The sequence below is a fragment of the Dreissena polymorpha genome, chromosome 9 (assembly GCF_020536995.1).
Source record: "Dreissena polymorpha isolate Duluth1 chromosome 9, UMN_Dpol_1.0, whole genome shotgun sequence".
In the NCBI taxonomy this organism is placed as follows: domain Eukaryota; kingdom Metazoa; phylum Mollusca; class Bivalvia; order Myida; family Dreissenidae; genus Dreissena; species Dreissena polymorpha.
In genome coordinates, this window is record NC_068363.1 from 63,663,159 (window position 1) to 63,690,971 (window position 27,813).

Consider the following 27,813-nt stretch of genomic DNA (forward strand, 5'->3'; position numbering starts at 1 on the left):
TATCTGAAAATAGTGTAAAAGTGCTAAATATTGAGTGATATGTCGCTTAATAGGCTTGAAAGGTATTACAGTTTGTTCATACATTAAAGTAATGCAGTGTATGTTAAACTATACATATTAAGTATGTGTCTTGTGTTAATTTATAAGAGTTGATTATCATGAAAGGATAAAAACCGATGGAATAACTAGGATATGCAGTCTTCTGGGTAAGTTGTTGTTGTGTGTGCCTATTCGCGAATAAATGTTCATTCTGTTACCACGGTGTCGAGATACGATTGATTAACCCTTTCAGTGCTGGAACCGAATTTTGAAGGCCTTTGCAAACCGTTTGGATCCAGATGAGACGCCACAGAACGTGGCGTCTCATCAGGATCCAAACTGTTTGCTATTCTGATAGTATTCTTTGAAAACAAAATCGAAGAAAAGGCTAATTTTAGAAATTAATCAGACGACATTTAGCAGACGACACATTTCCCAACATGCAAAGGGTTTAATAATTCCGAGACAGCTCAAGCAGGACAAGGCAGCAGACGAGCTTCGAAAGCAAAGTATTGGTGTTGGTATTTACTGATGAGTGACTACATAAAATTGTTACATTAGTTTTATACATGGGAACTGGTGAATAGAAAAGTATGCTTATATTTTCAAATTTACTCAAATATCGATACCTGACACGTATTCTTCGTTTTAATACATGTTTTAATCAAACCGACTTCAATGCGTATGGTTTTAAGATTTTATCACTAAAACCGAGCCTAAAAATCCCTATTATTTAAGCATTACAACAACAACAACAACAACAATTATACTACTACAACTATGGCGTTTTTTAAGATCCTTTACGAAATATATAACGACTGGCCTTATAATGAGAGATATGGAAAATATAACTCTCTATGAAAAGTGTGTGTTCTTAGACTGTATCGATATTATCTGTTATGACCAGCTAATTATGTTAATATTTTATATGATGGAACAAAGGCTGCAAAACGGGATCACAGATCGATAACCTGTGAACAGTGGACTGATATTGCGAAAGCAGCAGTTCGATATCCGTCCGTAAGACATCGAACTATTGAAAATACGTAATTGAGGCCTATAGCGGATTATGTTCCAATGCACAAGTACAATGTCGTTGTCGTCCCCTCGTCTGTTATCATGTGCTTATGCCGTTAAGGATATTGGAAAAACCGTGATGCTTGTAGTGTATTTATCGTATTTGCACTGACATGCCTTTAATGGCATTCCAAGATTGAGGTTACGCTTGTGTTATTGCATATTTTTCATTTATTTTAACGTTTAAATTCCCTTTAGAATTTTTAATTCTTTTTTAGCTCACCTGAGCACAACGTGCTCATGCTGAGCTTTTGGGATCACCTTTTGTCCGTCGTCCGTCGTTCGTCGACAACATTTTGCCTTGTTAACACTCAAGAGGCCAAATCTATTGTCTGATCTTCATGAAACTTGGTCAGAAGATTTGTCCTAATGATATCTTGGTCGAGTTCGAAACTGGGTCACTTAAAACAAAAACTAGGTCACTAGGCCAAATTAAAGAAAACGCTTGTTAACACTCTAGAAGTCACATGTATTGCCAAATCTTCATCAAACTTTGTCATAACATTTGTCCCAATAATATCTCAGCTGAGTTTGAAAATGGTTCTGATCAGTTGAAAAACATGGCCGCCTGGGGGTGGGGCAGTTTTCCTTTTATGGCTATAGTAAAACCGTGTTAACACTCTGGAAGTCTTATTTTGAGTCCAATCTTCATGAAACTTGGTCAGAACATTTGTTCTAATGATATTTCGGATCAGTTCTAAAATGATTCCAATTCGTTGAAAAACATGGCCGCCAGGGGGCGGGGCTGTTTTCCTTATATTGCTTTAGTAGAATCTTGTTAACACTCTAGAAGTCTTATTATGCCCCCCTTCGAAGAAGAGGTGGTATATTGTTTTGCACATGTCGGTCGGCCCGTCGGTCCGTCTGTCCGTCCGTCCGTCCGTCCGTCGGTCCGTTCACCGAATGGTTTCCTGATGATAACTCAAGAACGCTTACGCCTAGGATCATGAAACTTCATAGGTACATTTATCATGACTCGCAGATGACCCATATTGATTTTCAGGTCACTAGGTCAAAGGCAAGGTCACTGTGACTCGAACCAGTAAAATGGTGTCCGGATAATAACTCAAGAACGCTTACGCCTAGGATCATGAAACTTCATATGTACATTGATCATGACTCGCAGATGACCCCTATTGATTTTCAGGTCACTAGGTCAAAGGTCAAGGTCACGGTGACTCGAACCAGTAAAACGGTTTCCGGATGATAACTCAAGAACGCTTACTCCTAGGATCATGAAACTTCATAGGTACATTGATCATAACTCGCAGATAACCCCTATTGATTTTCAGGTAACTAGGTCAAAGGTCAAGGTCACGGTGACTCGACACAGTAAAATGGTTTCCGGATGATAACTCAAGAACGCTTACGCCTAGGATCATGAAACTTCATGGGTACATTGATCATGACTGGCAGATGACCTCTATTGATTTTAAGGTCACTAGGTCAAAGGTCAAGGTCACAGTGACAACAAACTAATTCACACAATGGCTGCCACTACAACTGACAGCCCATATGGGGGGCATGCATGTTTTATTTATATTCCAATCTTCATGAAACTTGGTCAGAACATTTGTTCTTATGATAGGTACGAGTTTGAAAATGGTTCCTGTCTGTTGAAAAATATGGCCGCCAGGGGATGAGGCAATTTTGCTTATACCGCTGTAGTGAAACCTTAATTGCTAACACTCTAGAAGTCATATTTATAGTACAATCTTCATGAAACTTTGGCAGGACATCTGTTTCAATGATAGCTATGCTGAGTTTGAAAATGGTTCCGGTCCGTCGAAAAACATGGCGCCAGTGGGCGGGGCAAATTTCCTTAGATGGCTATAGTGAAACCTTGTTAACACTCTAGAAGTCACATTTATAGTCCAATCTTCATGTAACTTGGTCAGAACATTTGTTCTTATGATAGCTCAACTGAGTTCTAAAATGGTTACAGTTAGCTGAAAAACATTGCCAACCGGGGACGAGGCAATGTTTTTCTTATATGGCTATATTAAAACCATGTGAACACTCTAGTTGTAATGCGGATGTTGGTGCACAATTATGATGACGATTACGATTACGATGATGATGATGATGATGATGATGATGATGATGATGATGATGATGATGATGATGATGATGATGATGATGATGATGATGATGATGATGATGGTGATGATGATGATGATGATGATGATATTATATGACCACTCAATATATTGAAAAAATACAGTTGTTTTCTGTATCAAAATCTGTTCTTGCAAAAACAAGTCATCCCGTATAACATCCTTAGATGCTGAGATGCTTATATAATGATCTCAAAGCTTGAAAACAATTTGTGAAAAAAATAAACTTCCATTTTCTTTTGCTCATTATTAAATTACTCAATTTACTGTCCTCGTATTAATTTTATCCAAAATAAACATTTGTTGCCATGGGAAGCAAATGTCTATTGTAAAAAGCATAAACAAACACAAAAAACTCCTTATAACGCATACATGTATATATCGGACACAACAACAAACCCTTTCTTTTCACAAAACAGCGTTAACCACCCTTGCTTAACATGACTTCTACTCAGGTGAGCGACCCAGGGCCACCGTGGAACTCTTGTTTTATCCTCTTTTTTTCCAAAAGTGTCTTACAATACAAACATTATATCGATATAACAATTCATTTATGTATATCGTATTGTATAATTATATTTGCATAATACCTTACACATTGACTGCAAATATTTTAACCTTGAAATTAACCGACTTCTTTCCTCATTCACTTGTTATTATTTTATTTATTCTGGAGAAGTAATGTGACGTAACGGTTATTAATAGATGTTTTAATGTTTAAATTGTTTTAATGTTGTAATAAAATAATTATTATGTAATACAATAAGATATAATGTAATAAAATAAGTCCACTTACAGTGATATGTATAAATAATTTAATTATAATAATTGCATTTCGCAAAGTAATAAAAGTCCATTGTACATTATTATGTATAAATAAGTAATTTTGGAAATTATAAATATATATTTTATCATAATGTAATGTGATAAATATTTTGGTAGATTACTATTTATAGCTTGAAAATTAGAATGATAAATATTTTGGTAAATTACTATTATAATTTTATAAATTAAAAATTCAAACAATATTTTAGAAATAGAAAATATGCTCACAGAACACTTACAACTATTATTACAAAATTTGAATATACATGTAGAGAGTATATATAATTAAATTACACATATGAATAGTATTATAACTCATTATCTTAATTTCTTAAACATATCAATATGTTTGAAATTTCGGATAACGTTAGGATAATGTGCATGTATATCGAATAATGGACAAATTTAATATCAATTTTTCCGTAGCTCGAGGATGAAATGTCAAATTGATGTACTTACCATAAGATAAACTGTGTATTTCCTTTTAATTTGGCCACAGGCATGCATTTTATTTTGGACTAGCAAGTCAAATTAATAGTGATCGAATATGTTTAATGTCGACGCAGTATACGGGTCACACTTCCGTACATGCCTGACAATATTTTAACCTTTAAATTAAGCGACTGCTTTCCTCGTTCACTCGTTATTATTATATATTATTCTGGAGTAGTAATACATACTAAATAGTGAAATTAAAATTAATGGAATTATACTATGCTCATTATTTCGTCGGCAGTGTCGGGGTAAGTAATAGTTATTTAATGCCAACGGATTAAAAAAAATACATTAACACATGTCAAACATGTATTAAGTTTTTGTTAAGCAAATAGGATAAATAGGCGTTAATTAGTTTTTTAATAGCATTTTCTTTGCCTAAATATTATTTTATTTGCAGTATTCTTTTGAACAGTTTATTTGAGCCTTGTTCTGAGAAAACTGGGCATGATGCATGTGAGTAAAGTGTCATCCCAGATTGGCCTGTGCAGTCCGCACAGGCTAATCAGGGACGACACTTTCCGCTTAATTGGATTTTTGCTAAGAAGATACTTCATTTAAACGAAACATGTCATAAAAGCGGAAAAGTGTCGTCCCTGATTAGCATGTGCGGACTGCACAGGCTAATCTGGGACGACACTTTACGCACATGCATTAAGCCCAGTTTTCTCAGAACGCGACTCATTTGTAAACGGAAACAAAACACATGGTATTCACAGCGTAAACGCATTGTTTTCTTACGAAAAGTTGTTGCATTAGAACGATAATACTTCACCAAAGATATAAAATATGATCGAACAATGAGTTATAGCGTCAATTAACGATTTATAACGTCAAGCATATTTTTGAAATGTAAAATACTAACATAATATCATTCCGTACGTAACATCGCTGCGCAAATAGTTGATACAATGGCGAATCCAGTGCAGATAACCTATATAACTCTCTTTAAGTATTATAACGAAGTTACCCCTCTCCCCTCTATAGTTCCATTGACAGCAGTTTATGGTCAAGTAATGATCGACCGGATACTTTGATATAGGTCTTAAAAGAGCCTGATCACAAAATGACGAATAGAAGGCGGGCGGTTGGGATGGACATTTGGAAGGGTGAACGGGAGAGCGGAAGATTTTGCGGTAGGCAAAATCCGCGCAGAGATTTGCAGAGTTATTTTTCCACAAATTTCTGCCGCCATTGATGAAAACTAACGTCATTATATGAAATTCACTTTGAACTATACTTTTGGTCGGGCTTAGACACCTGCGTACGTGTGTGACTAGAAAAATTAGAAAGTAAAGCAGCCATCTTTGTAAAATGTATAAACACCTGTGTGATTGATAAAAATACTTGTATACTTGTTTTATTATTTATTATTTTATTATTTAGGTATCACATTTGCATACTATAGGGGAATATAATACACAGATCACTCAATAAACGTAGGCCATAAATCTCTTCATCATTACATTTATCATTAGGTTTAACAGTTATTTAAAATGGTGTCGATGTCACTGTTTTTTTTCAACATCGACTTATTTTTCAAATCAAGGGGAATGAAAATGTTTTTATAAACAATGTTCTATTGTCGATGTGTTCGCGTTGATTGCAAGTCTATGCCCAGGAAAATTCCATAAGGGGAAACCTTACATACCGACGTAATTTCCTTAAAAATATAGAACACATATTAAAGGTTAATATTATATAAATGCGAAAGAAAAAGTACTGTATTTTACTAATGTAAATGACATCTCGTCAACTGTCAATCAGATTCTTTTCTGGTCTGTGTTTGTTGTTACATTGTTGTATTAAGTTATTAATCTAGTACAAACCTTTATATTATTAAAATGCTGTTCATTCTGAACATAGCTGACAAATCAATCGGCAATTCCAAAGTTTTAAGGTTTAATTCTTGGATAGGTGCACACGGTATTTTCATTGTGTTGGCAGCATTGACCGTTGATCCGACAACATCAAAACTTGTTTATCTATGTTGAACCTGAAATCATTTGCAATTTGATTCCTATAACACTTATTTGCGATACGATCTATTCAAGTAATGGTGAACCTATAGAATGTAATGTATAGAATTTCAATAGCGTGACGTAATTTATTTAAACAGGCTCGTGCAATTTATGTTGCAAATTAAAAGTATCGATAGCTGTGACTGTTTAATTAAATCTAAATTAGTTTCACGAAAACCATTTAAGCTGCTTTCATTAATACTTATTACTACAAAGATGTTACTATTATGAAGAAGGCGAAAGTAGAAATTAGAGTTAGATATTTTGAAATAAAACCTGGATTTATTGGGTTTTAATATCGACCAATCGATCAAATAAACGTTTGCGGAGTGAAAGTCGGCACAAAAATTGCCACAGGTAATTGTGCATGTTTTTAAAAGTTGCATACATTTTTTTTCAATATTTCGTGCTAATATATTTGCGTTAAAAAAAGTTTATATCGGAATTTAAGCTATATATTTACGCCATTGATCAGCGTGCTGTAAAGTCTTTACTCATACGAGTCGTTATTCGGGCGGGAAATCATGATGGAGCACTTAACCCATTTATGCCTAGTGCACTCTCCCATCCTTCTAAATAGACCCTTTCAGTTATTCGCATTTACTAGTGTAAGAGTTGTGTCCCTTAGCCGGATGTGACGTAATGAGATGATACAAAATCCGCTAGAGAGAAAATTGTACAGTGTTGCTGATAATATCAACGTCTCTTGCACTATACCGTATATCAATTTTACTAGTTATGTCTGAATAAAACATTTGCATGCAAGGAAATGTATTTTTTAAACGATTATATTGTTGTTATTATTTGTTTTTACAACGAACTCGGGAGTAGAACACAATGTAAGAGCTCGGTATGTGATTATGACAAAAATCTCCATACTTGGCACTTCTTCGCGACCATTTTTTTTGTTAAAAAATTCTCATCAATTGAACTTATTTCAGAATAAATTAAATTTAACGAACGAAAACAAATAATGATGAAAACAAACAACAATTAAATAGATCGATTTTATGTATGCAACATATTGTACCTGATTTGAAACTTTATTTGTCTGAAAAAACGTACCTTGTTACACATTAAATAAATTCTCTTGAATAATGTAATTGTTTGATTTAATTGTTAACACCAATATTGACACTCTTTGTTGCAGCATTTTTATCCTGGGTGTTTTAGTGCACCTTTGTTTATCACAACCCGATTATCTCGTTATGATCGGATACTGCCCAGACAATTACAAAGAAAACAAGGTGCCATAAACCCAGGGACCTATACTTGGTCTAGTTGGCCTAGTGTCTGGTAATCAAACACAATTTATGATACCCCCATGTCATCCCCCCTTGGCATATTAATCAGTCATTTTAGCCAAATTTTCAGCCAAAATACTGAACATTTGCTCAAATAAAATATTTTAACATTAAAAAGAGTGAAGACATTATCGGAAATGGATTTACAGGAACAAATGTATATATATATATATATTAGCCAGTTTAATCATAATAATACAGTGTTAATAACTATAAATAAATTTAAAATATTGTGCAATTTAACTGCTACGCAACTGAGGTTTTTAGCGTGTACCGGCAAATGTAAACTCCGCTATTACGTGTATAGATACAAGTATGTTATTTCAGTGTACAAAACACCATCATAAAAACAAGCAATCACAATAGGGTAAACAATACTTGCGTTAGATAAATTAAATATATAGATTTATTGATCATAAAATGCTAGACTTGTATCTCTCCTTATCATTAGTAAAGAGATTTCAATATACATGCAAAGACAGTTCAATTTGCATAATATGCAGAGTTATTTTCCATATGTACGCTAACATTTATTAATTTTGTCATTCAATGTAAACGAAACAAACATCCATTCAATGGAAAAGAAAATGATAAAATTTAACAATTGTTATGTATTCCGCTTCTTTAGGGCTTTGTTTTACAATTGATTAAATGCATCTCTTACACATTCGATCGCTGATGAACAACAACAATATCCACATCACTTATAATTGAGATCAAATAAATATATGTTTCATTATTTTGTAAACATCATTTATAAAAGTCTTACTATAACAAAGAATACGGCTTATTTAGTCGGTTTGTTTTGTGGGATTTTCAGTATTTAGTCTTCCGATCACGTTCTCTGATGAACAATACCGCTGCTGTATCAGCAGTATAAACCGAATATCAAAATTTCATTAGAAAATAATACATTATTAACAATTAGGTAAGTACAAATCTTTTCGTGCATATGTTCAGTCCATTAACATCGTTGAAATAAACATTTTCTAATAAGATTTCTGTTCTCGTTTACAATCGGTACACTCGATTATCATCGCATGACGTCACACAAGGGAGATAATTAAAAACCGGCAATAACTGAAAGGGTCTATTGGATCAATTTATTTCCAAAATTGGTGATGTCTAGTATATTTATTTCTATATTTAGAATATTTCTTACAGAAATTCCTTTTAGCAAACAGCGTAGACCGAGATAAGACGCCGCATCATGCGGCGTCTCATCTGGGTCTACGCTGTTTGCCAAGGCCTTTTTTCTAGACGCTAGGCATAAATGGGCTAATTCAATTGACTTCGTCCTTTTTCTTACTTTACCTGTACGCTTCTGAATGCTCTCGCATTATACATTCCCTCACACCGATTTTCACCACGTGTCTGGCTTTTATTCTTTACATGCGCAAGTTTTTAATGTGTTTGTTTTGTTCGTGATGATTATTCAAAACATATTTAATCAAGCGGACATCTTATCATTTTTCGTTAACATTTTTATTTGGTTATATTTGTTTCTGTTCGTTTATATGTTGTATGATGTGTACATATAGCCTTGAGCATATCTTTCCCTTTAGAACAAATACTTGTAGCAATATTGAACTACATTATTGGCTTATTCGCAGTGCTTTCGTTTTTGTAAGTATTCTTGTTCTCGGTTGATGTTCATGTTTTAAGATGCTGAATCTTAACCCATTCGAAAACTCAACAAGGACTTCCAAAACAGTCTAGTGTCTGCCCAATTAATCAGGATAAAGATCGCACGCACGTAACTGGTGTGACGTAAGTGAGAAAAATATTAATAATTGGTGATCAAAATGGGTGGCTATCAACGGCTGATTTTTCGTCTGAACCTTTGAACTGTTTTTACATTTACCATACTTATTGAACATTATCCTTACGCGCAGGATGATCTACTGATATCCATTTACCTCGGTATAAATCCCGTAGATGCTTTATCAGTATTAAAAAGTTATTGAAGACTTAATACCCGATTGCCTGATTAGATTGTTTACTATTGACACGGTTCATTTTATGTGCATGTTTAGGTCATATGCTAGGTTTACTGACCAGTTTGTTATGGAAAGGCGGAATTGTTCAAGTTATACGAAGAAACGTTTTATTATGTTCTGTTCAGTAAATCCATAAAAAACTATTACCATACCAATCTGCCATGACTATTAGGCATAATGGAAGGAATCGGATACAAAACATGTATGCATTGATTGTTGTCCTGAAAGTTTAAAAGACAAATGAAATTTGTAATATGAAATTACATATTGTGCATTTTGCATACACACCAGTTACGGAAAGGAGGTTTTCTATGCTCACCAGTTATGAAAATTGGGGGTTATTTTTCGAATGTTGATGCATATATTGCGATTGTCTGTTAGAAGCATCCTGGTGTTCATGCAAGATAAACTACGGTGGTTCTTGAGTCCACATTTCCCTGAAAACAGCTGAGAAAAGTTAAACATGACCTAAGAATGAACATACAATTAACCGTGTCAATCGTATACAATCAGACTCTTGCGCACAAAGCCTTCAATAACTTTTTTTTTAATATTGATAATGCATCTACAAGTTGCAAGTTTGATTTTTAAGGGACAGCACTGTTTTTCCGATATGCCCATATTGGACCTTTTTCCACTAAGTTTGACCTTGACCTTTAAGCTAGGGACATGTGTCTTATTTACATGGTGAGCATGTGTCTTTCGTTATTTTGAAAGTACATGCTGAATTATAATCACATTTCTTACAAGATTGAGTTGCTAGAGGCACGCAAGCTCATTCACATAACTGCCACTATGATAGACATGTGTATATCGTCTTGACCGCAAGCAAGCACGACAAAAACTATCAACTATTAATGCAGGAATTTCAATGTTCCTGTAGTGGATTTAAGCTTTGCATTTGTACACGTTTTTGGTACTTAATGCAACAATTTACCTCTTAGGATGACTTTATATAATCCCCAGTTATGCATTTGTATATGTGGTGTATAATAATTCATCTGCAATAGGCTACCCACCAACGCATATATTGCGGCTCACGGGATTTATTTTCGAATGCGCGTGATTACGTAAACATCTAGTCCTCGAGCTAGCGTGGCAGTCATAAGCCTTTTTGATTATTAATCAAGCGCCACACATTACGTCAAAGAGGCGTTTCTATTTTGGCCGCGCTCTGTGAAAAGGTTTTTATGTATGTGCGCACAGTGTCGTCGAGATTAGCTCACAGGCTTATCAGCGACGACGCATTCAGCTTTTATTGTATTTTTCGTTGAAAGGAATACTGTTCTTGACGAAAATTCAGTTAAGGCGGAAAGTTTCATCCTTAATTAGCCCGTGCGGACTGCACCGGATTATCTGGGACGACACTAAGGTCGCCGTGGTGTAGTGGATAAGGTGTCCGCCTAGCGATCGGGAGGTCACGAGTTCGATCCCCACTGTGGGAGCGTTCTTTAGATCTCCCCCAAAGGCACTAAGTACTGGTTCTACCCAGGCCCAAGACTCATTAAGTTGCCAAATATCGTCGATGCTCCAGAGGAGCCCTGCAATTAATGGGAAGAAAAAGAAAAGAAGAAGGCACTTTACACCCTTGCATTTAACCTCCTTTTCACAGAGCGCGGCCAATTTATCTTATCGCGAATGACAATACCAGTGTCAGGGTTTAAGTGTTCTTCGCGGCGACTGATGCTTTTTGTTTCACGTCGTCTTTAGCGTCGTTGCTGACAGTCTTTTTGATTAATGACCATAATGTTAATGTTAATGGGCTTTTAATTACAACAAGGCGACACAGCAAACATCACTTGTTTCGAATGCTGTTCATTGTAAAGTATTTAGATGTATAGGAAATGTTTCCACCATGCCAAATCTGTTACGGTTTTATTGTTTGACCGCGATATTTGCGACAATTTGTGCAATCATTTTAGTTGTTGGTGGCCGATTATTGGATAAATCCATTTTTTCGAAGACACACTGTTTAAAAGCTCCAAAAATACCAACAAAAAAAAAAACACAACAACACATGTATAGTAATTTATAGAAAACGTACATAATACGAATTCCTTCACCGAAACAAAATTCCGGTCAATATTTGTTGTTAAGTCAGTAAACATCATTTTGTTGTTGAACTTATGGACAAAATGTTCCAGAATATGTAGTACATGTGTATTTATTAACTGTTTGTCTGATGTCCTGCTACGTTCAAAAAAGATGTATTTGTATAATTCCAACTTGTGTTAACGGTATAGTGGGGTGAAACTAACAAGTGGCAGACGTTTCTATATAAAAAATACAACAAATATCCGGTAAATGTGTACCATTGCACAGAAAACGTCCTCTGAAAATCACTAGTATTTAATAAATAATAAAATTAAACAAAAATTCGCAGTCTCATAGTGAATATGGTGGTCCCATTAAACACCGGAAGGTCGCGGGTTCGATCACGCTGTCTGGTAGCGTTCTCAAGATTTCCCACATAGAAACTAATCATTGGTTTACCCAGGAAACAGAATCGATTGTCTCAATAAGCCTTAGGCTTTTAATGCAATATAGCTAAAAAATCGTTTCTGTACTAAATTAGTATAGACATGGCAGAAAAAAACAGGCTAATTAGTGACGACACTTTTCTCCTTAACTGGATTTTGGTAAGAAAAAACTTTCTTTAAACGAAAAATATCATAAAAGCGGAAAGCGTCGTCCCCGATAAGCATGTGCGGACTTCACATGCTAATCTGGGACGACACTTTACGCACATGCATTAAACCCCCTTTTCACAGAGCACGGCCCAAATTAAATTCTCTTAACAAAAACAGTAGTAAAATGGTCGTTTAATACCGTTACTATTTCGACCAATGGCTCATTTTATCGATGTGTCTTGATAAATATCAAGATACACTGTATACGCTAACATGGGACAACCATGTAAGCACAAGCATTGAGCAATGTTCTGTGAAAACTGGGCATAATGCATGTGTGTAAAGTGTCGTCCCAGATTAGCAGTCCGTACAGGCTAATCAGGGACAACACTTTCCGCTTTTATGACATTTTTCGTTTAAATGAAGTCTCTACTTAGCAAAACTCCAATTAAGGCGGAGAGTGTCTTCCCTGATTAGCCTGTGCGGACTGCACAGCCTTATCTTGGACGAAACTTTACGGACATGCATTATGCCCAGTTTTCTCAGAACGCGACTCAATTAATACCAGTGTCCCAGAACGAGATTCAAATAACACTTTAAAGGTTTTGTAGTGAAGTCCAACTAAATAAAATCCAACATAACATAAAAAATCCTCATATAAAATATTCATAAACGATCATAAAACGTAAATCAAACCATGCCATCAAAACAATGAATTTGTCGACTCACGCTGTAAACATAAAAAAAATGTTAGTAAATAGTAACTGGTGTTCTTTTTTTACAGAACATGAACTCGCATGCGCGGGGAACGTTATACTATTTTTGTCTACGATGTTTAAAACAGTTAAGACAAGCGTCGAATAAATTATCCAGGCTCCGAGCTGAGTTAAACGTTCGTAATTTTATTACCGTTCTGTTGACGTTGACGTAACATTTCATAATGCTTCCGTCGTTTGCAAAAACATGAACATGTATATACAAACGCGTTTTCATCTTTTCATTTCAGCGGTGAAATTTATTTGAACGGAGGAGCTAAAGGGTGTTTGTGCTTAAACACAAATTGGTAATTACAAAAACAAAGAAGTGGAGTATACTGGATTTCTACAGTGGACGTTCCTGTGGTACGGTCAATAGCTCTCATAAATATCCACCAAAATTATTTTCACGAGTGGGTGTTATGCTGCCACGAGGCGTTGCAGATCGACACTTGACTTCACGAGCACGTGAACATCCGGTGAGTGGTAGTGGTAGTAGTAGAAGTAGTAGTAGTAGTAGTAGTAGTAGTAGCAGTAGTACCGGTAGTAGTAGTAGTAGTAGCAGTAGTAGTAGTAGTAGTAGTAGTAGTAGTAGTAGTAGTAGTAGTAGTAGTAGTAGTAGTAGTAGTAGTAGAAGTAGTATTAGCAGCAGCAGTAGAAGTAGTAGTAGTAGTAGTATTAGTAGTAGTAGTAGTAGTAGTAGTAGTAGTAGTAGTAGTAGTAGTAGTAGTAGTAGTAGTAGTAGTAGTAGTAATATCATTAGTTGAAGTAGTTGTAGTAGTAGTAGTAGTAGTAGTAGTAGTAGTAGTAGTAGTAGTAGTAGTAGTAGTAGTAGTAGTAGTAGTAGTAGTAGTTGTAGTAGTAGTAGCAGTAGTAGTAGTAGTAGTAGTAGTAGTAGTAGTAGTAGTAGTAGTAGTAGTAGTAGTAGTAGTAGTAGTAGTAGTAGTAGTAGTAGTAGTAGTAGTAGCAGTAGTAGTAGTAGCAGCAGCAGCAGTAGTAGTAGTAGTAGTAGTAGTAGTAGTAGTAGTAGTAGTAGTAGTAGTAGTAGTAGTAGTAGTAGTATCGGTAGTAGTAGTAGTAGTAGTAGCAGTAGTAGTAGTAGTAGTAGTAGTAGTAGTAGTAGTAGTAGTAGTAGTAGTAGTAGTAGTAGTAGTAGAAGTAGTATTAGCAGAAGCAGCAGCAGTAGTAGTAGTAGTAGTAGTAGTAGTAGTAGTAGTAGTAGTAGTAGTAGTAGTAGTAGTAGTAGTAGTAGTAGTAGTAGTAGTAGTAGTAGACTAGTAGTAGTAGTAGTAGTAGTAGTAGAAGTAGAAGAAGTAGCAGTAGTAGTAGTAGAAGTAGTAGTAGTAGTATTAGTAGTAGTAGTAGTAGTAGTAGTAGTAGTAGTAGTAGTAGTAGTAGTAGTAGTAGTAGTAGTAGTAGTAGTAGTAGTAGTAGTAGTAGTAGTACCGGTAGTAGTAGTAGTAGTAGTAGTAGCAGTAGTAGTAGTAGTAGTAGTAGTAGTAGTAGTAGTAGTAGCAGTAGCAGTAGCAGTAGCAGTAGTAATAGTAGTAGTATAGTAGTAGTAGTAGTAGTGGTAGTAGAAGAAGTAGTAGCAGTAGCAGTAGCAGTAGTAGTATTAGAAGTAGTAGTAGTAGAAGTAGTAGTAGTAGTAATAGTAGTAGTAGTAGTAGTAGTAGTAGTAGTAGTAGTAGTAGTAGTAGTAGAGGTAGTAGTAGTAGTAGTAGCAGTAGCAGTAGCAGTAGCAGTAGCAGCACTAGTGGACGTGGTAGTAGTAGAAATATCAGCGGCGACAGTAGCAGCGACATAAGCAGCAGCAGTGACAGTAGTAGCATCACTAGTAGTAGCAGTAGTAGTAGGGATAGTAGTAGTAGTAATAGTTGTTGCTGTTATACCATCGGTAGCATTTATCGCAGCAGCAGCAGTAAAATGTAACGGTATATAGTTCTGGTCTAAAATGACTTGACGTTTGCCGTATGTTCACGCTTTAGCGAACAAACTGCAGTGTCACGAGCGTTTTCATTTCTTTTAGCGTTTTCTATATATATGTTAAGTTTGTTTAAAGAAATATTATATGTAAGTTAGTGTTTAAGACGTATAAATTAGCATTAGAAATTGACTGATAGAACTTTTTAAAATTTGAACATATCATTGTTCAAATAGGAATTATTATTTTCGACGTGATGTCGAAATTTGTGTATTATCAAATAATAAAAAGAACATTTGTTGATTTGTGTATAATATAGATTTTATTTTTCTTTATGATAAAATAAGCAATCATAATTTATTATGCGATCCGTGAATCCATCATATTTTCAGGCCATAGCTGATCGGAACCAGGAACGACAGCCAGGACGACCAGGCGTGCCACGATGCGAATAAAAAAGAAGTCCTTTCTGCTAAAGCTCATTTTCAGCGGAGTAGTTATATACTTCCTCGTCGGTGTCTGGAATAAATCGCCTTCCGCGTCGCAGGAATGGGAACAACGTGGTTTAAACGCCAACTGGGCGTCGTTACGTGACTTCGCAAAGTATCATGGTCCCCGGTTCAAAACAAGCGCCTGTGTGTCCGCGGCGAAGTCATGGCGCATTACGGCGAATTTCACAATGAACAGCGTTTTGGACGCGCTATCACTCACTTCCGGGTTTCAACTGCCAGTCACCACGACAGCGGCGATGTCTCGTGCCGACAAAACACAGACGGTTCCTGACACGGAACCACTGCAGGTTATTGTAATCCCGCACTCACACAACGACCCCGGCTGGAAGAAGACCTACAGAGAGTACTTCGACGACCAGACGACACACATCCTGTCTTTGATGGTCAAGAAGCTTCACGAGTACCCGGATATGACGTTTATTTGGGTAGAGAGTACCTTCCTGGACACCTGGTGGCTAAACCAGACGCTGGAGACCCGCAGCCGCTTCAAGGAACTCGTCCACAGCGGGCGATTGGAGATAGCTTCCGGTATGTGGGTGGCACCGGACGAGGCATCTCCGCATTATTTCGCGCTTGTTGACCAGATGATCGAGGGACACTACTGGGTAAAAAAGAACCTGGGGATCGTACCCGAGTCGTCGTTGAATTACGACCAGTTTGGGTACTCAAGCACTATGCCGTATCTTAACAAGCTCGCAGGAATCAAGCACGTGCTCATTAAGCGAATCAACCGATGGGTCAAGGAGAAGTTCGGGACGCAGCATCGGATGAACTTCCGGTGGCGACAGATTTGGGACAGCCAGGGGCTCGATGACATCTTTGCACATGTATGTATATTTGGGAGGCGCATTTCATGTTGTTTCGAACACGCGCATGGTTTTAATTCGATACAAAATTCAAGAGTCGAAACTGACTCTTAGGCTCATGTATTTGCGAGTTGATATGACAAATTTAGCTCTGCATTGTTTAAGAATACGCACGGCTTTCAAATGGTATGACAGTTTGAATTTTAAAATATATGTAAGCATTTATAAGGCAGTCATAATTGAAGAATTCTAGTTCTTTCACACAAAGCAATCAAGGAAACTTTGTTCCTGTCGGAGAGACACACGGCAAAGAATTTCTGAATAGGTTATACGCCTTGAATACATTAAATGTGATCTCTATACTAAGACAAATCCTTACTTGGTCACAACATTTGCCTCAATGATAGCTCAGTTTAGTTTGAAAATGGTTCCGGTCCGTTGACAAATATGGCCACCAGTTTTCCTAATATGGGCATAGTAAAACCTTGTTAACTCTCTAGGAGTCACATTTATTATCAAATCTTCATGAAATTTGGTCAGAACATTTTGTTCTTATGTTAGCTAGGCTGAGTTTGAAAATAGTTCTGGTCCGTTGAAAAACATGGCCGCCAGGGGGCGGGCCAGTTTCCTTTTATGGCTATAGTAAAATCTTTTTTACAATCTAGAAGTCACATTTATAGTTCAATCTTCGAGTTCTAAAATGGTTAAAGTTAGTTAAAAAACATGGAAAGCCGGGGACGAGACAGTTTTTAGCTCACCTGACCGCAACGTGCTCATGGTGAGCTTTTGCGATCACTTTTTGTCCGTCGTGCGTCGTCCGTCGTGCGTTGTCCATCGTCAACATTTTGCCTTGTTAACACTCTAGAGGCCACATTTTTTGTCTGATCTTCATGAAGCTTGGTCCAAGGATTTGTCATAAGATTTGTCATAATGATACCTTGGTCGAGTTAGAAACTGGATCAGGTGAGGTAAAAAACTAGTTCACTAGGTCAAATTAAAGAAAACGCTTGGTAACAGTCTAGAAGTCACATTTATTGTCCCATCTTCATGAAACTTGGTCATAACATATGTCTTAATGTTTACTCAGCTGAATTCGAAAATGGTTTTGCTGTTTGGAAAACATGGCCGCAAGGGGCGGGGTAGTTTTCCTTTTATGGCTATAATAAAACCTTGTTTAAACTATAGAAGTCACATTTATGGTCCAATCTTCATGTAAATTGGTCAGAACGTTTGTTCTTATTATAACTCGGCTGAGTTCGAAAATGGCTCCAGTCCTTTAAAAAAACATGGCCGCCAGCGGGCGGGGCAGTTTTCCTTATATGTCTATGGTAAAACCTTGTTAACACTCTAGGAGTAATATTTATCTTCATGAAACTTGGTCAGAATATTTGTCGCAATGATATCTCAGCTGGATTCGAAAATGGTTCCGGTACGTTGAAAACCATGTCTGCCAGGGGGCGGGGCAGTGTTCCGTATATGGCTTTAGTGAAACCTTATTAACACTCTAGAAGTAACATTTATTGTCAAATCGTCATGAACAACGTGCTCATGGTGAGCTATTGTGATCGCCTTTTGTCCGTCGTCAGTCGTCCGTCGTCAACATTTTGCCTTGTGAACACTCCAGAGGCCACATTTATTGTCTGATCTTCATGAAACTTGGTCAGAACATTTGTCCTATTGATACCTCGACTGAGTCGTAAACTGGGTCATGCTGGGTCTAAAACAAGGGCACTAGGTCAAAAAAAGGAAAACATTGCAGGGCTCGAATTTAACTTTTCTTTCTACTAGCAAAACATTGCGAGCAGCTTAAATACCAGCTCGCAAAATCAAAAACATTCTCGCAAATTTTGCTGGAAACATAAATAAAAGCAAGTTTGGACATTAGTTTAGTACTATTAAAACTAAATAAAATATGACATCAACCACAAGTTTTGGTGTTATATCTGAAGTTCTTTTTCCCACTTTTTCACTGTTTTCGTGGAAGAATTTAATTTCCGTTTATTTTTCTCTCAACTCAACGGTTAATTTTGCATTATATTTCGAATTGTTATTTCAATCTGTGGGCAAAAAGAAACTAGTAATATTTCGCTTGGACGACATGACTGTTCAGGTTTGTTCTCTTTTATAGTGAACATGTGTGGATAATCGACTGTTTCATGTTCTTTGTACCAATACCATCCGCATATATGTACTATAAGTATACCAGTCAACATACAAGGTGCAAGCTTCCGCATATGGGTATTCGGACGTTCTATTAATTCACCTGCGGTTTAGCGTTCACAACGTCGAGCGCATTTAGCAATATAACTCTTTTTTTTCACTATTTCTTCACTCGCAAAAAAAATTCTAGTGGCTTAAAACTTAACTCGCAATCGGTATTTTTCACTCTCATTTTGCGTGTGTGCGAGTGTTAATTTCGAGCCCTGCATTCTGAACACTGTAGAAGTCACATTTGATGCCCAATCTTCATGTAACTTTGTCAAAATGTTTGTCTAAATGATATGTTGGTTGAGTTCAAACATGGTTCCGGTCCATTGAAAAACATGGCCGCCAGGGGGCGGGGCAGTATTCCTTATATGGCTATAGAGAAACCGTGTGAACACTCTAGAATTCACAATTATGGCCCAATCATCATGAAACTTGGTCAAAACATTGGTTTAATTGATATCTCGGAAGAGTTCGAAAATGGTCCAGATCGGTAAAAAAACATGGCCGCCAGGGGGCGGGGCAGTTTTCTCTATATGTATATTGTGAAAACATGTGAACACTCTAGAAGTCACATTTTTGGTCCAATCTTCATGAAATTTGGTAAGCATGTGTTTTCTGGATATGATGGTTTAGTTCGAAAATGGTTCGGATCGGTAAAAAAACATGGCCGCCAGAGGGTGGGGGGGTAGTCATTTTCCTTATATTTATATAGTAAAAAAAAGCTTGCGAACACTCTAGACGTCACATTATTTGCCTAATCATCATAAATTTTCTAAACATCGATTTTATAGATATCTCGGAGAAGTTCGCAAATGGTCATGATGGGTGGAAAAACATGGCCGCCAGGGGATGGGGCAGTTTTCTCTATATGTATATAGTGAAAACATGTGAACAGTCTATAAGACACATTTTTTGCCCAATCTTCATGAAATTTGGTCAGCAAGTTTGTTTCCTGTGTAGTAAAGTTTGTTTTATTATGTCATTATTATGTAACATTAACTGTATTATGTAATTTTTCATAACACAGAATTTTCATAATTAACATAACTGTTTTAGTCATTAGCACTTATGATAAGCCTATCAACTAAGAGATAGCTGAAAGAAAGACAACATGTACATAATTTTGCAGTATTTATCTCCCGTGTTTAACCTGGGGTAGTAATCTATTTTTAGTTCTGCTCTGGAATTTGGGAAGATATTGATCATTGATAAATGGACTGTTCTGGGGGAAAATAGACTCTTCTGCCAGTGCTCTCAAAACTGTATTAAATAAGCTGTTTTGGCTGATTTAATCACCTCTTGATGCTTTCTTGAAAAGGTAACAGATCTGTAAAAAAGGTTGGAATTTTGAAATAATTAAACTCTAAATTATTGTAACACCAGCATCAAGACATTTTGGCAAGATTTTCTAAATTATTCTTATTATTTAGATTATTTTTATTTGGTATTTTCTAAATTAGAAAGACTCTATTTTATTTCAATAACTTAAGTAATTTCTTCTTATTTTTACATTTGATTCACTGAAGTTTCCTAATCTCCATAAATTGTGTTCTTAAGATTAAGTTAGACCTATTTTCTCAACTACATTTTTGAAGCAACTTCTAGACTTACAGTAACTAATATTTATATCAGTTTTTTTGACAGATTGTTAACTTCTTTTTACATTTATTAAGGTATTTGCTGTATTTTGTTCATTTTTGTAACGATACTTAGATTCTTTAGACTTGGCTTGTACCTGTTCTTAATTCTCTGTCATTGTTCTTCATTTTCCGAGTTCTTGGAATAAAAGTAAGTTATTTTCGTTAAAGCTGCTTTGGTTTTCACTTATAGATTTATTCTTTGAGTGTATTCAGGCGTATCTGACTTGACGCCTTTAGTTAATTGAATTACAATCAGTCAGTGGTGTCATCCTGACCGGAAATAAGCGTCGAATAAATATTTCCGCATTACATAAGTGCTCACAAAGTTACATAACTCAGAACCGTCCCGTGACCGGTTCACTTGCGTAAGCGAACGAGACCGCACTACCACATCTGTAGTGCGTTCAGTTACAGCGAACGTTCGCCAATGATGGTTCGTTTGCGATTCGGTCTTATTGAACGATAAGTTCGGCGCGAACGTTTCAAGATGGCGGCTCCCAGAAAATTGATTGCGATGCTGATGGCGGAAATCGCTAATAACACAGAAAGTACTTATCTAACAGATATTTCAAAAATAATAAAACCTATAATAATTTGATTATAATTATAAGTGGTGTGGATGCGATAGTGTTATTTTTTTATTAGCGATCGAAATTTAGTGTAAGAGGTGCATTGAATCAGTTATAAAACAAAGCCCTAAAATAGCGCAATACATTACAGTCTTCAAATGTAGTTGTAATTTTCTTTTACATTGAATGAATTTTCGTTTCGTTTACATTTAATGAAAATATTAATAAATTTTAGCATTCAAATGGAAAAAACACCTGCATATTTTGCGAATTGAATTGTCTTTGAATGCACATCTATATTGAAAACTCTTTTGTAGTGATAATGAGGGATACAAATCTGGCATTTTATTATACCATAATCTATACATTTATTTTACCCAAGTATTTTATATCCGTATTATGATCAAACGCGATTGCTTGTTTTCACGATGATGTTTCGAACACTGCAAAAACGCACGATCTTTACACGTTATTACATCGGAGTTTACATTTGCAGATACCCGTTAAATACGATAATTGTGTAGCAGTAAATTTCTACAATATTTTAAATGTATTTCATTATAAAACACTTAAGTGTTATGTTTAAACTGGTTAATATACATACTTAATAGTTCCTGTTAATCCATTTCGGACAAATGTACGCCTATTTTTTAAATATGTTCAAATGTTTTATTAAAGCAACTGTTAAGTGTTTGGCTTAATATGCCAAGAGATGACACGGAGGTATCATAAATTGTGTTTAATGACCAGACACATGTGGTTAATGACCCCATACTGAGTCATACAAATATAGGTCCCTGGGTTTATGACACCCTGTTTTCTTAGTAATTGTCTGGACAGTATCCGATCATATCGAGATAATCGGTTTGTGATGAAGGGGCAATTAAACAATGGGTGGTTAAACATGCTGAAATAAGGAGTGTCAAAATTGGTGTGAACAATTAAATAAAAACATTTACATGTATCAAGAGGATTTAGTTAATCTGCAACAAGGTAAGTTTTTACGGACATATAGGTTCAAATAGTTTCTTTATGTTGATTACATAAAATCAATCAATTTGTTGTTTGTTTTCGTCCTTATTTGTGTTCATTCATTGGATTCTATTTAATCTGAAAGAATTTCAATTTCTGAGTATTTTGTTGTTCTTACAAAGGGTCGCGAATATGATTGAAATCTTATCACGATGCGGATCATCAAACGCAAACAAAAGCAGAATGGCCGCAGTATTGACGGCCAAAATTTGAGGATGCGCAAACGCGACGTCATTATCGGAATCCCCAAAACCTCATATACACGTTGTTTATTGTTCAATTCATTTTTGTACTACAAAAAAAAAGGAAACAATATCGAAGTTACACTGAACAAATACAACATATTTATTTGTCCGCCATCTTGGTTTCGCTAGCGAACTATAGCGAACTACCTCCCAAGAGGGTTCGTTTCGGTTCGCGAACGTTCGCGGCGAACCGAGCGTTCAGTAGCGAACGTTCGCGACCGTTCGCGAACTATAGCGAACGTTCGCTGTAACTGAACGCACTACTGTAGTGCGTTCAGTTACAGCGAACGTTCGCCAATGATGGTTCGTTTCCGATTCGGTCTTATTGAACGATAAGTTCGGCGCGAACGTTTCAAGATGGCGGCTCCCAGAAAATTGATTGCGATTTTGATGGCGGAAATCGCTAATAACACAGAAAGTACTTAACTAACAGATATTTCAAAAAATAATAATAAAACCTATAATAATTTGATTATAATTATAAGTGGTGTGGATGCGATAGTGTTATTTTTCATTAGCGATCGAAATTTAGTGTAAGAGGTGCTTTGAATCAGTTTTAACACAAAGCCCTAAAATAGCGCAATACATTACAATCTTCAAATGTAGTTGTAATTTTCTTTTACATTGAATGAATTTTCGTTTCGTTTACATTTAATGAAAATATTAATAAATTTTAGCATTCAAATGGAAAAAAAACACCTGCATATTTTGCGAATTGAACTGTCTTTGAATGCACATCTATATTGAAAACTCTTTTGTAGTGATAATGAGCGATACAAATCTGGCATTTTATTATACCATAAATCTATACATTTATTTCACCCAAGTATTTTATATCCGTATTATGATCAAACGCGATTGCTTGTTTTCACGATGATGTTTCGAACACTGCAAAAACGCACGATCTTTACACGTTATTACATCGGAGTTTACATTTGCAGGTACCCGTTAAATACGATAATTGTGTAGCAGTAAATTTTTCTACAATATTTTAAATGTATTTTCATTATAAAACACTTAAGTGTTATGTTTAAACTGGTTAATATATATATACTTAATAGTTCCTGTTAATCCATTTCGGACAAATGTACGCCTATTTTTTAAATATGTTCAAATGTTTTATTAAAGCAACTGTAAAGTTTTGGGCTGAATATGCCAAGAGATGACACGGAGGTATCATAAATTGTGTTTAATGACCAGACACATGTGGTTAATGACCCCATACTGAGTCATACAAATATAGGTCCCTGGGTTTATGACACCCTGTTTTCTTAGTAATTGTCTGGACAGTATCCGATCATATCGAGATAATCGGTTTGTGATGAACAAAGGGGCAATTAAACAATGGGTGGTTAAAAATGCTGAAATAAGGAGTGTCAAAATTGGTGTGAACAATTAAATAAAAACATTTACATGTATCAAGAGGATTTAGTTAATATGTAACAAGGTAAGTTTTTACGGACATATAGGTTCAAATAGTTTCTTTATGTTGATTACATAAAATCAATCAATTTGTTGTTTGTTTTCGTCCTTATTTGTTTTCATTCATTGGATTCTATTTAATCTGAAAGAATTTCAATTTCTGAGTATTTTGTTGTTCTTAAAAAGGGTCGCGAATATGATTGAAATCTTATTACGAGGCGGATCATCAAACGCAAACAATAGCAGAATGGCCGCAGTGTTGACGGCCAAAATTTGAGGATGCGCAAACGTGACGTCATTATCGGAATCCCCAAAACCTCCTGTACACTTTGTTTATTGTTCAATTCATTTTTGTACTACAAAAAAAGGAAACAATATCGAAGTTACACTGAACAAATACAACATATTTATTTGTCCGCCATCTTGGTTTCGCTAGCGAACTACCTCCCAAGTGGGTTCGCTTCGGTTCGCGAACGTTCGCGGCGAACCGAGCGTTCAGTAGCGAACGTTCGCGACCGTTCGCGAACTATAGCGAACGTTCGCTGTAACTGAACGCACTACTGGATACGACAGTTGAGTTCGAAAATGGTTTGGATCGGTAAAAAAACATGGCCGCCAGGGGGGGGGGTCTTTTTCCATATATTTATATAGTAAAAAAGCTTGTGAACACGCTGGAAGTCACATTTTTTGCCTAATCATCATGAAATTTTGTCAAATCATTAGTTATGTGGATGTCTCGGACGAGTTTGAAAATGGTCGTGATCAGTGAAAAAACATGGCCGCCAGGGGATGGGGCAGTTTTCTTAATATGTATATAGTGAAAACATGTGAACAGTCTAGAAGACACATTTTTTGCACAATCTTCATGAAATTTGGACATATCTTGGAAGAGTTCAAAAATGGTTCAGGTCTGTTAAAAAACATGGCCACCTGGGGGGGCATTTGTTGTTCATTCTTTATGAAACTTGGTTATAACATTTGTTCCATTGATATCTTGGACTGCAAAGAACAGGTCATTTCTTTTTATCTCAGGTGAGCGACTTTTGGCCTTTCAGGCCCTCTTGTTTCATTTATCCTCCACATTTTGATGCATATATTCACTGTTATAAACATATGCTATTTCCGTCTATTGCACAGGTAGACACGTACGAGTGGATGAGCATATCCGACAGCTGCGGTCCAGACAGACCCACTTGCATGAAACTGGACTTCAAAGAGCAGCCGGATCTTCCGGATCCCAATAAGCCGGTTCCCCCCGCGGGTGGTCGAATTCCGCTGGAGACATTGGCAAACTCCCTCGTGGAGCAGTTCCGTCTGAAGAATGCAAACTACAAGTACAACGTCATGATGCTTCCTTATGGCGGTGACTTCCGGTTTGACACAGAGTACGAATGGGACAAGCAGTACCGCAACATGAAGATATTCATGAAATACGTCAACGAGCGCAAGGATTTTAACGTCCAGATGCGTTTTGGTACGCTGAAGGACTTCTTTATGGAAGTTGATAGACAGACCGAAAAATATGGCCTAAATTACCCAGTGGTTACTGGAGACTTTTACTCGTACACGGAAAACCAAGATTACTGGACTGGGTACTTCACCACGCGTCAGTTCAACAAGCGTCTTGGTAGGGAGGTTCTTGAGAGTCTGCGGAGCGCCGAGCTTTTCGCCGCCGTCGCCATCAGCGGTCACGTTGACGGTCAAGTAAGACAGCAGATTCTGAGCGATCTGGTGATCGCGCGCAAAAATCTCGGCATTTTTCAGCACCACGATGCCATAACGGGAACCTCCAAAAAACACGTGGCGCGCGACTATGAACTGTTGCTGACGTCAGCGTTTACGTCATCACAGCGCGTACTGGCTACCGCCGTGCAGCTGCTGCTTAGTGGTGATGGGTCCAATTCTAAACTTTCCGGTCTCATGCCGCTGTTAGCGAGGCCAACTGAGAATCGGCTTACTAGGCAAGTTTTATTGCCGATGTATCAAGCCGGGACCCAGCTACTGCTAGTGAATTCATTGACACAGTCTAGACGCGAGCTGGTCAGTCTGCTGGTTCCTGTATCCAATATAACAATCATTGACTATAAAAACAATGAGGTCGCGTTTGATTTGTATCAGGTCGCAAGCGGGACATTCAAAATAAACTTTGTGGTGGATTTCCCGCCATTAGGCTTAGTTATTTTAACGGTTAAACAAAGCAATAAGAATCGAGACCAAATAGAAAACGGTGTGAAAGTAGAAGTTGTAACAAATTCAAACCGAAATAATATACGTTTACAAGACACGGAAAAAACACGGATGACATGTAAAAACTCGCTCATGAACGTCACGTTTTCATTAATTACCGGGACGCCCGAGCGATTGTGCTACCACGGGAAACAGTTTTGCGCACGCATGCAGATCGATTGGCGCTGGTTCCAAGAACGAGGCGGTGCGTACGCCTCAATCACCCACGGGAGGAGTGTGCCTTTAACCACTGCTAACATGACGGTTAAATCCATACGGGGTTCATACACGTGTGGCATAGAGGTCACGAGTGGTTTCTATTCCTACAATATGACACTAACCTTAGTGCACTCGGCTCCGGGTCAAGCTCTTAAGGTAACTGTTTTAAGTGACCTTTCAAAGGCAGTCGAAAAGGTGGGAAATTTCGCCATGAGGGTCAAGACTGACATTAAAAACGAGCTATTCTTTGTTGATTCTGCAGGACTACAGATGATGGGGAGGAAATTCAGAAAAGATTTACCCTTTGATGGGAATATTTATCCGATGTCGTCCATGGCCATTTTGGAAGATGCGCACGCACGTTTAGTCGTTCATTCTGCGCAGCCGCACGGAGTAGTGGGTAGTACTTCCGGAGAAATTGATTTTATGTTGGACAGAGTGGCAATGAGACCTGAAATGGATCTTCCCGAGCCGGTGAAAGACAATAAGCCAACATTGACTACATTTTTTATGGAAATGTTACCTAGCAGTATTTTTGAAGGGCATGTTTCGATGGAAACGACGGTTCCCACTATAAATAGCATATTTTTAAATGACCTTTTGCAACACCCTATTTACGCATTCTCATCTCATGAAAATGGTTATGTTGCCAGCAATCTGAAGTCATTTCTGCATCATGAAATTTCATGTGACTTCGTGTTAGCTAACGTTAAAAATCTTGCGTATTCCAATGATAACTTGCATGATGGGTTGTCGTTGGCCGTCTTCAGACGAGCATACGGTTGCCATGGCAATCTGACAGAATTATTTTGCCCAGTGAACAACGAGGCAGAAATTATACCAGACGCTATATTCAACCCTCGTAAAGCCAATCCGAATTATGACGTCCGTGAAATGTTCCTCTCCCATTTGCAGGAAAAGCGAAAGTTAGGATCGAATGAACGAGTGCGCATGCGTGCGATGGACATAAAGACATTCCATTTACGCAGCAGGGAATAATTTACTACAGGTTGTCTTACATTACCATATCAAATTGTACAATTGCTGATTATAATTTCAATAACACATTTGTTTACAGAATCTCAGGTATGTTTATTGTAGACGCCATATTTTTGTATATTGTTTATCACTAATGTGTATTATGATTATGCCATTTTATCTATTAAGTTTAGTTGTATATATGCATCTATTGGCTGTAAAACTGAGCATGTTGTAGATAGATTTCTAGGGAAAGATAATGCATAAAGGAAGAGCAACTCAGAGTTAGCAAACTTAGACATAATGAAACGCTACCCTAATAAGACATGGTTTAGTCACTTCAAAAGGGCTAATGTTAACCCATTTATGCCTAACGTCTAGCAAAAAGGCCTTGGCAAACAGCGTAGACCCAGATGAGACGCCGCATGATGCGGCGTCTCATCAGGGTCTGCGCTGTTTGCTTAAAGGAATTTCTGATAGAAATATTCTAAATAAAGAAATAAATGTACTTGACATCCCTAATTTTGGAAATAAATTGATCCAATTTCGAAGGATGGGAGAGTCCACTAGGCATAAATGGGTTAAACGAACCTTCTGATATATCCGACTTTCTCACGAAAATTCTAATTTTTGTTTAAAAAACATAACAATTTGATTGTATGTTTTATTTTCATTTTTACTTGCTCGGTTTTTGTTGCTGTTGTTATATTTTGACCTTATTTTTGTGTGCGTATTTATGTTGGCATTATTGCTTTATTGATTGTGACTA

At 36.8% G+C, this 27,813-nt stretch overlaps 1 protein-coding gene across 1 annotated transcript; it reads left to right on the forward strand.

Annotated features, from left to right (window-relative positions):
* Window positions 1-15,866: 15,866 nt before the first annotated feature.
* LOC127846104 (alpha-mannosidase 2x-like) lies at window positions 15,867-26,374 on the forward strand. Its single transcript, XM_052377280.1, has 3 exons — window positions 15,867-16,526; window positions 24,759-25,582; window positions 26,329-26,374. The coding sequence occupies exons 1-3, from the start codon at window positions 15,867-15,869 to the stop codon at window positions 26,372-26,374; spliced, it is 1,530 nt and encodes a 509-aa protein (XP_052233240.1).
* The last annotated feature ends 1,439 nt before the right edge of the window (window positions 26,375-27,813 follow it).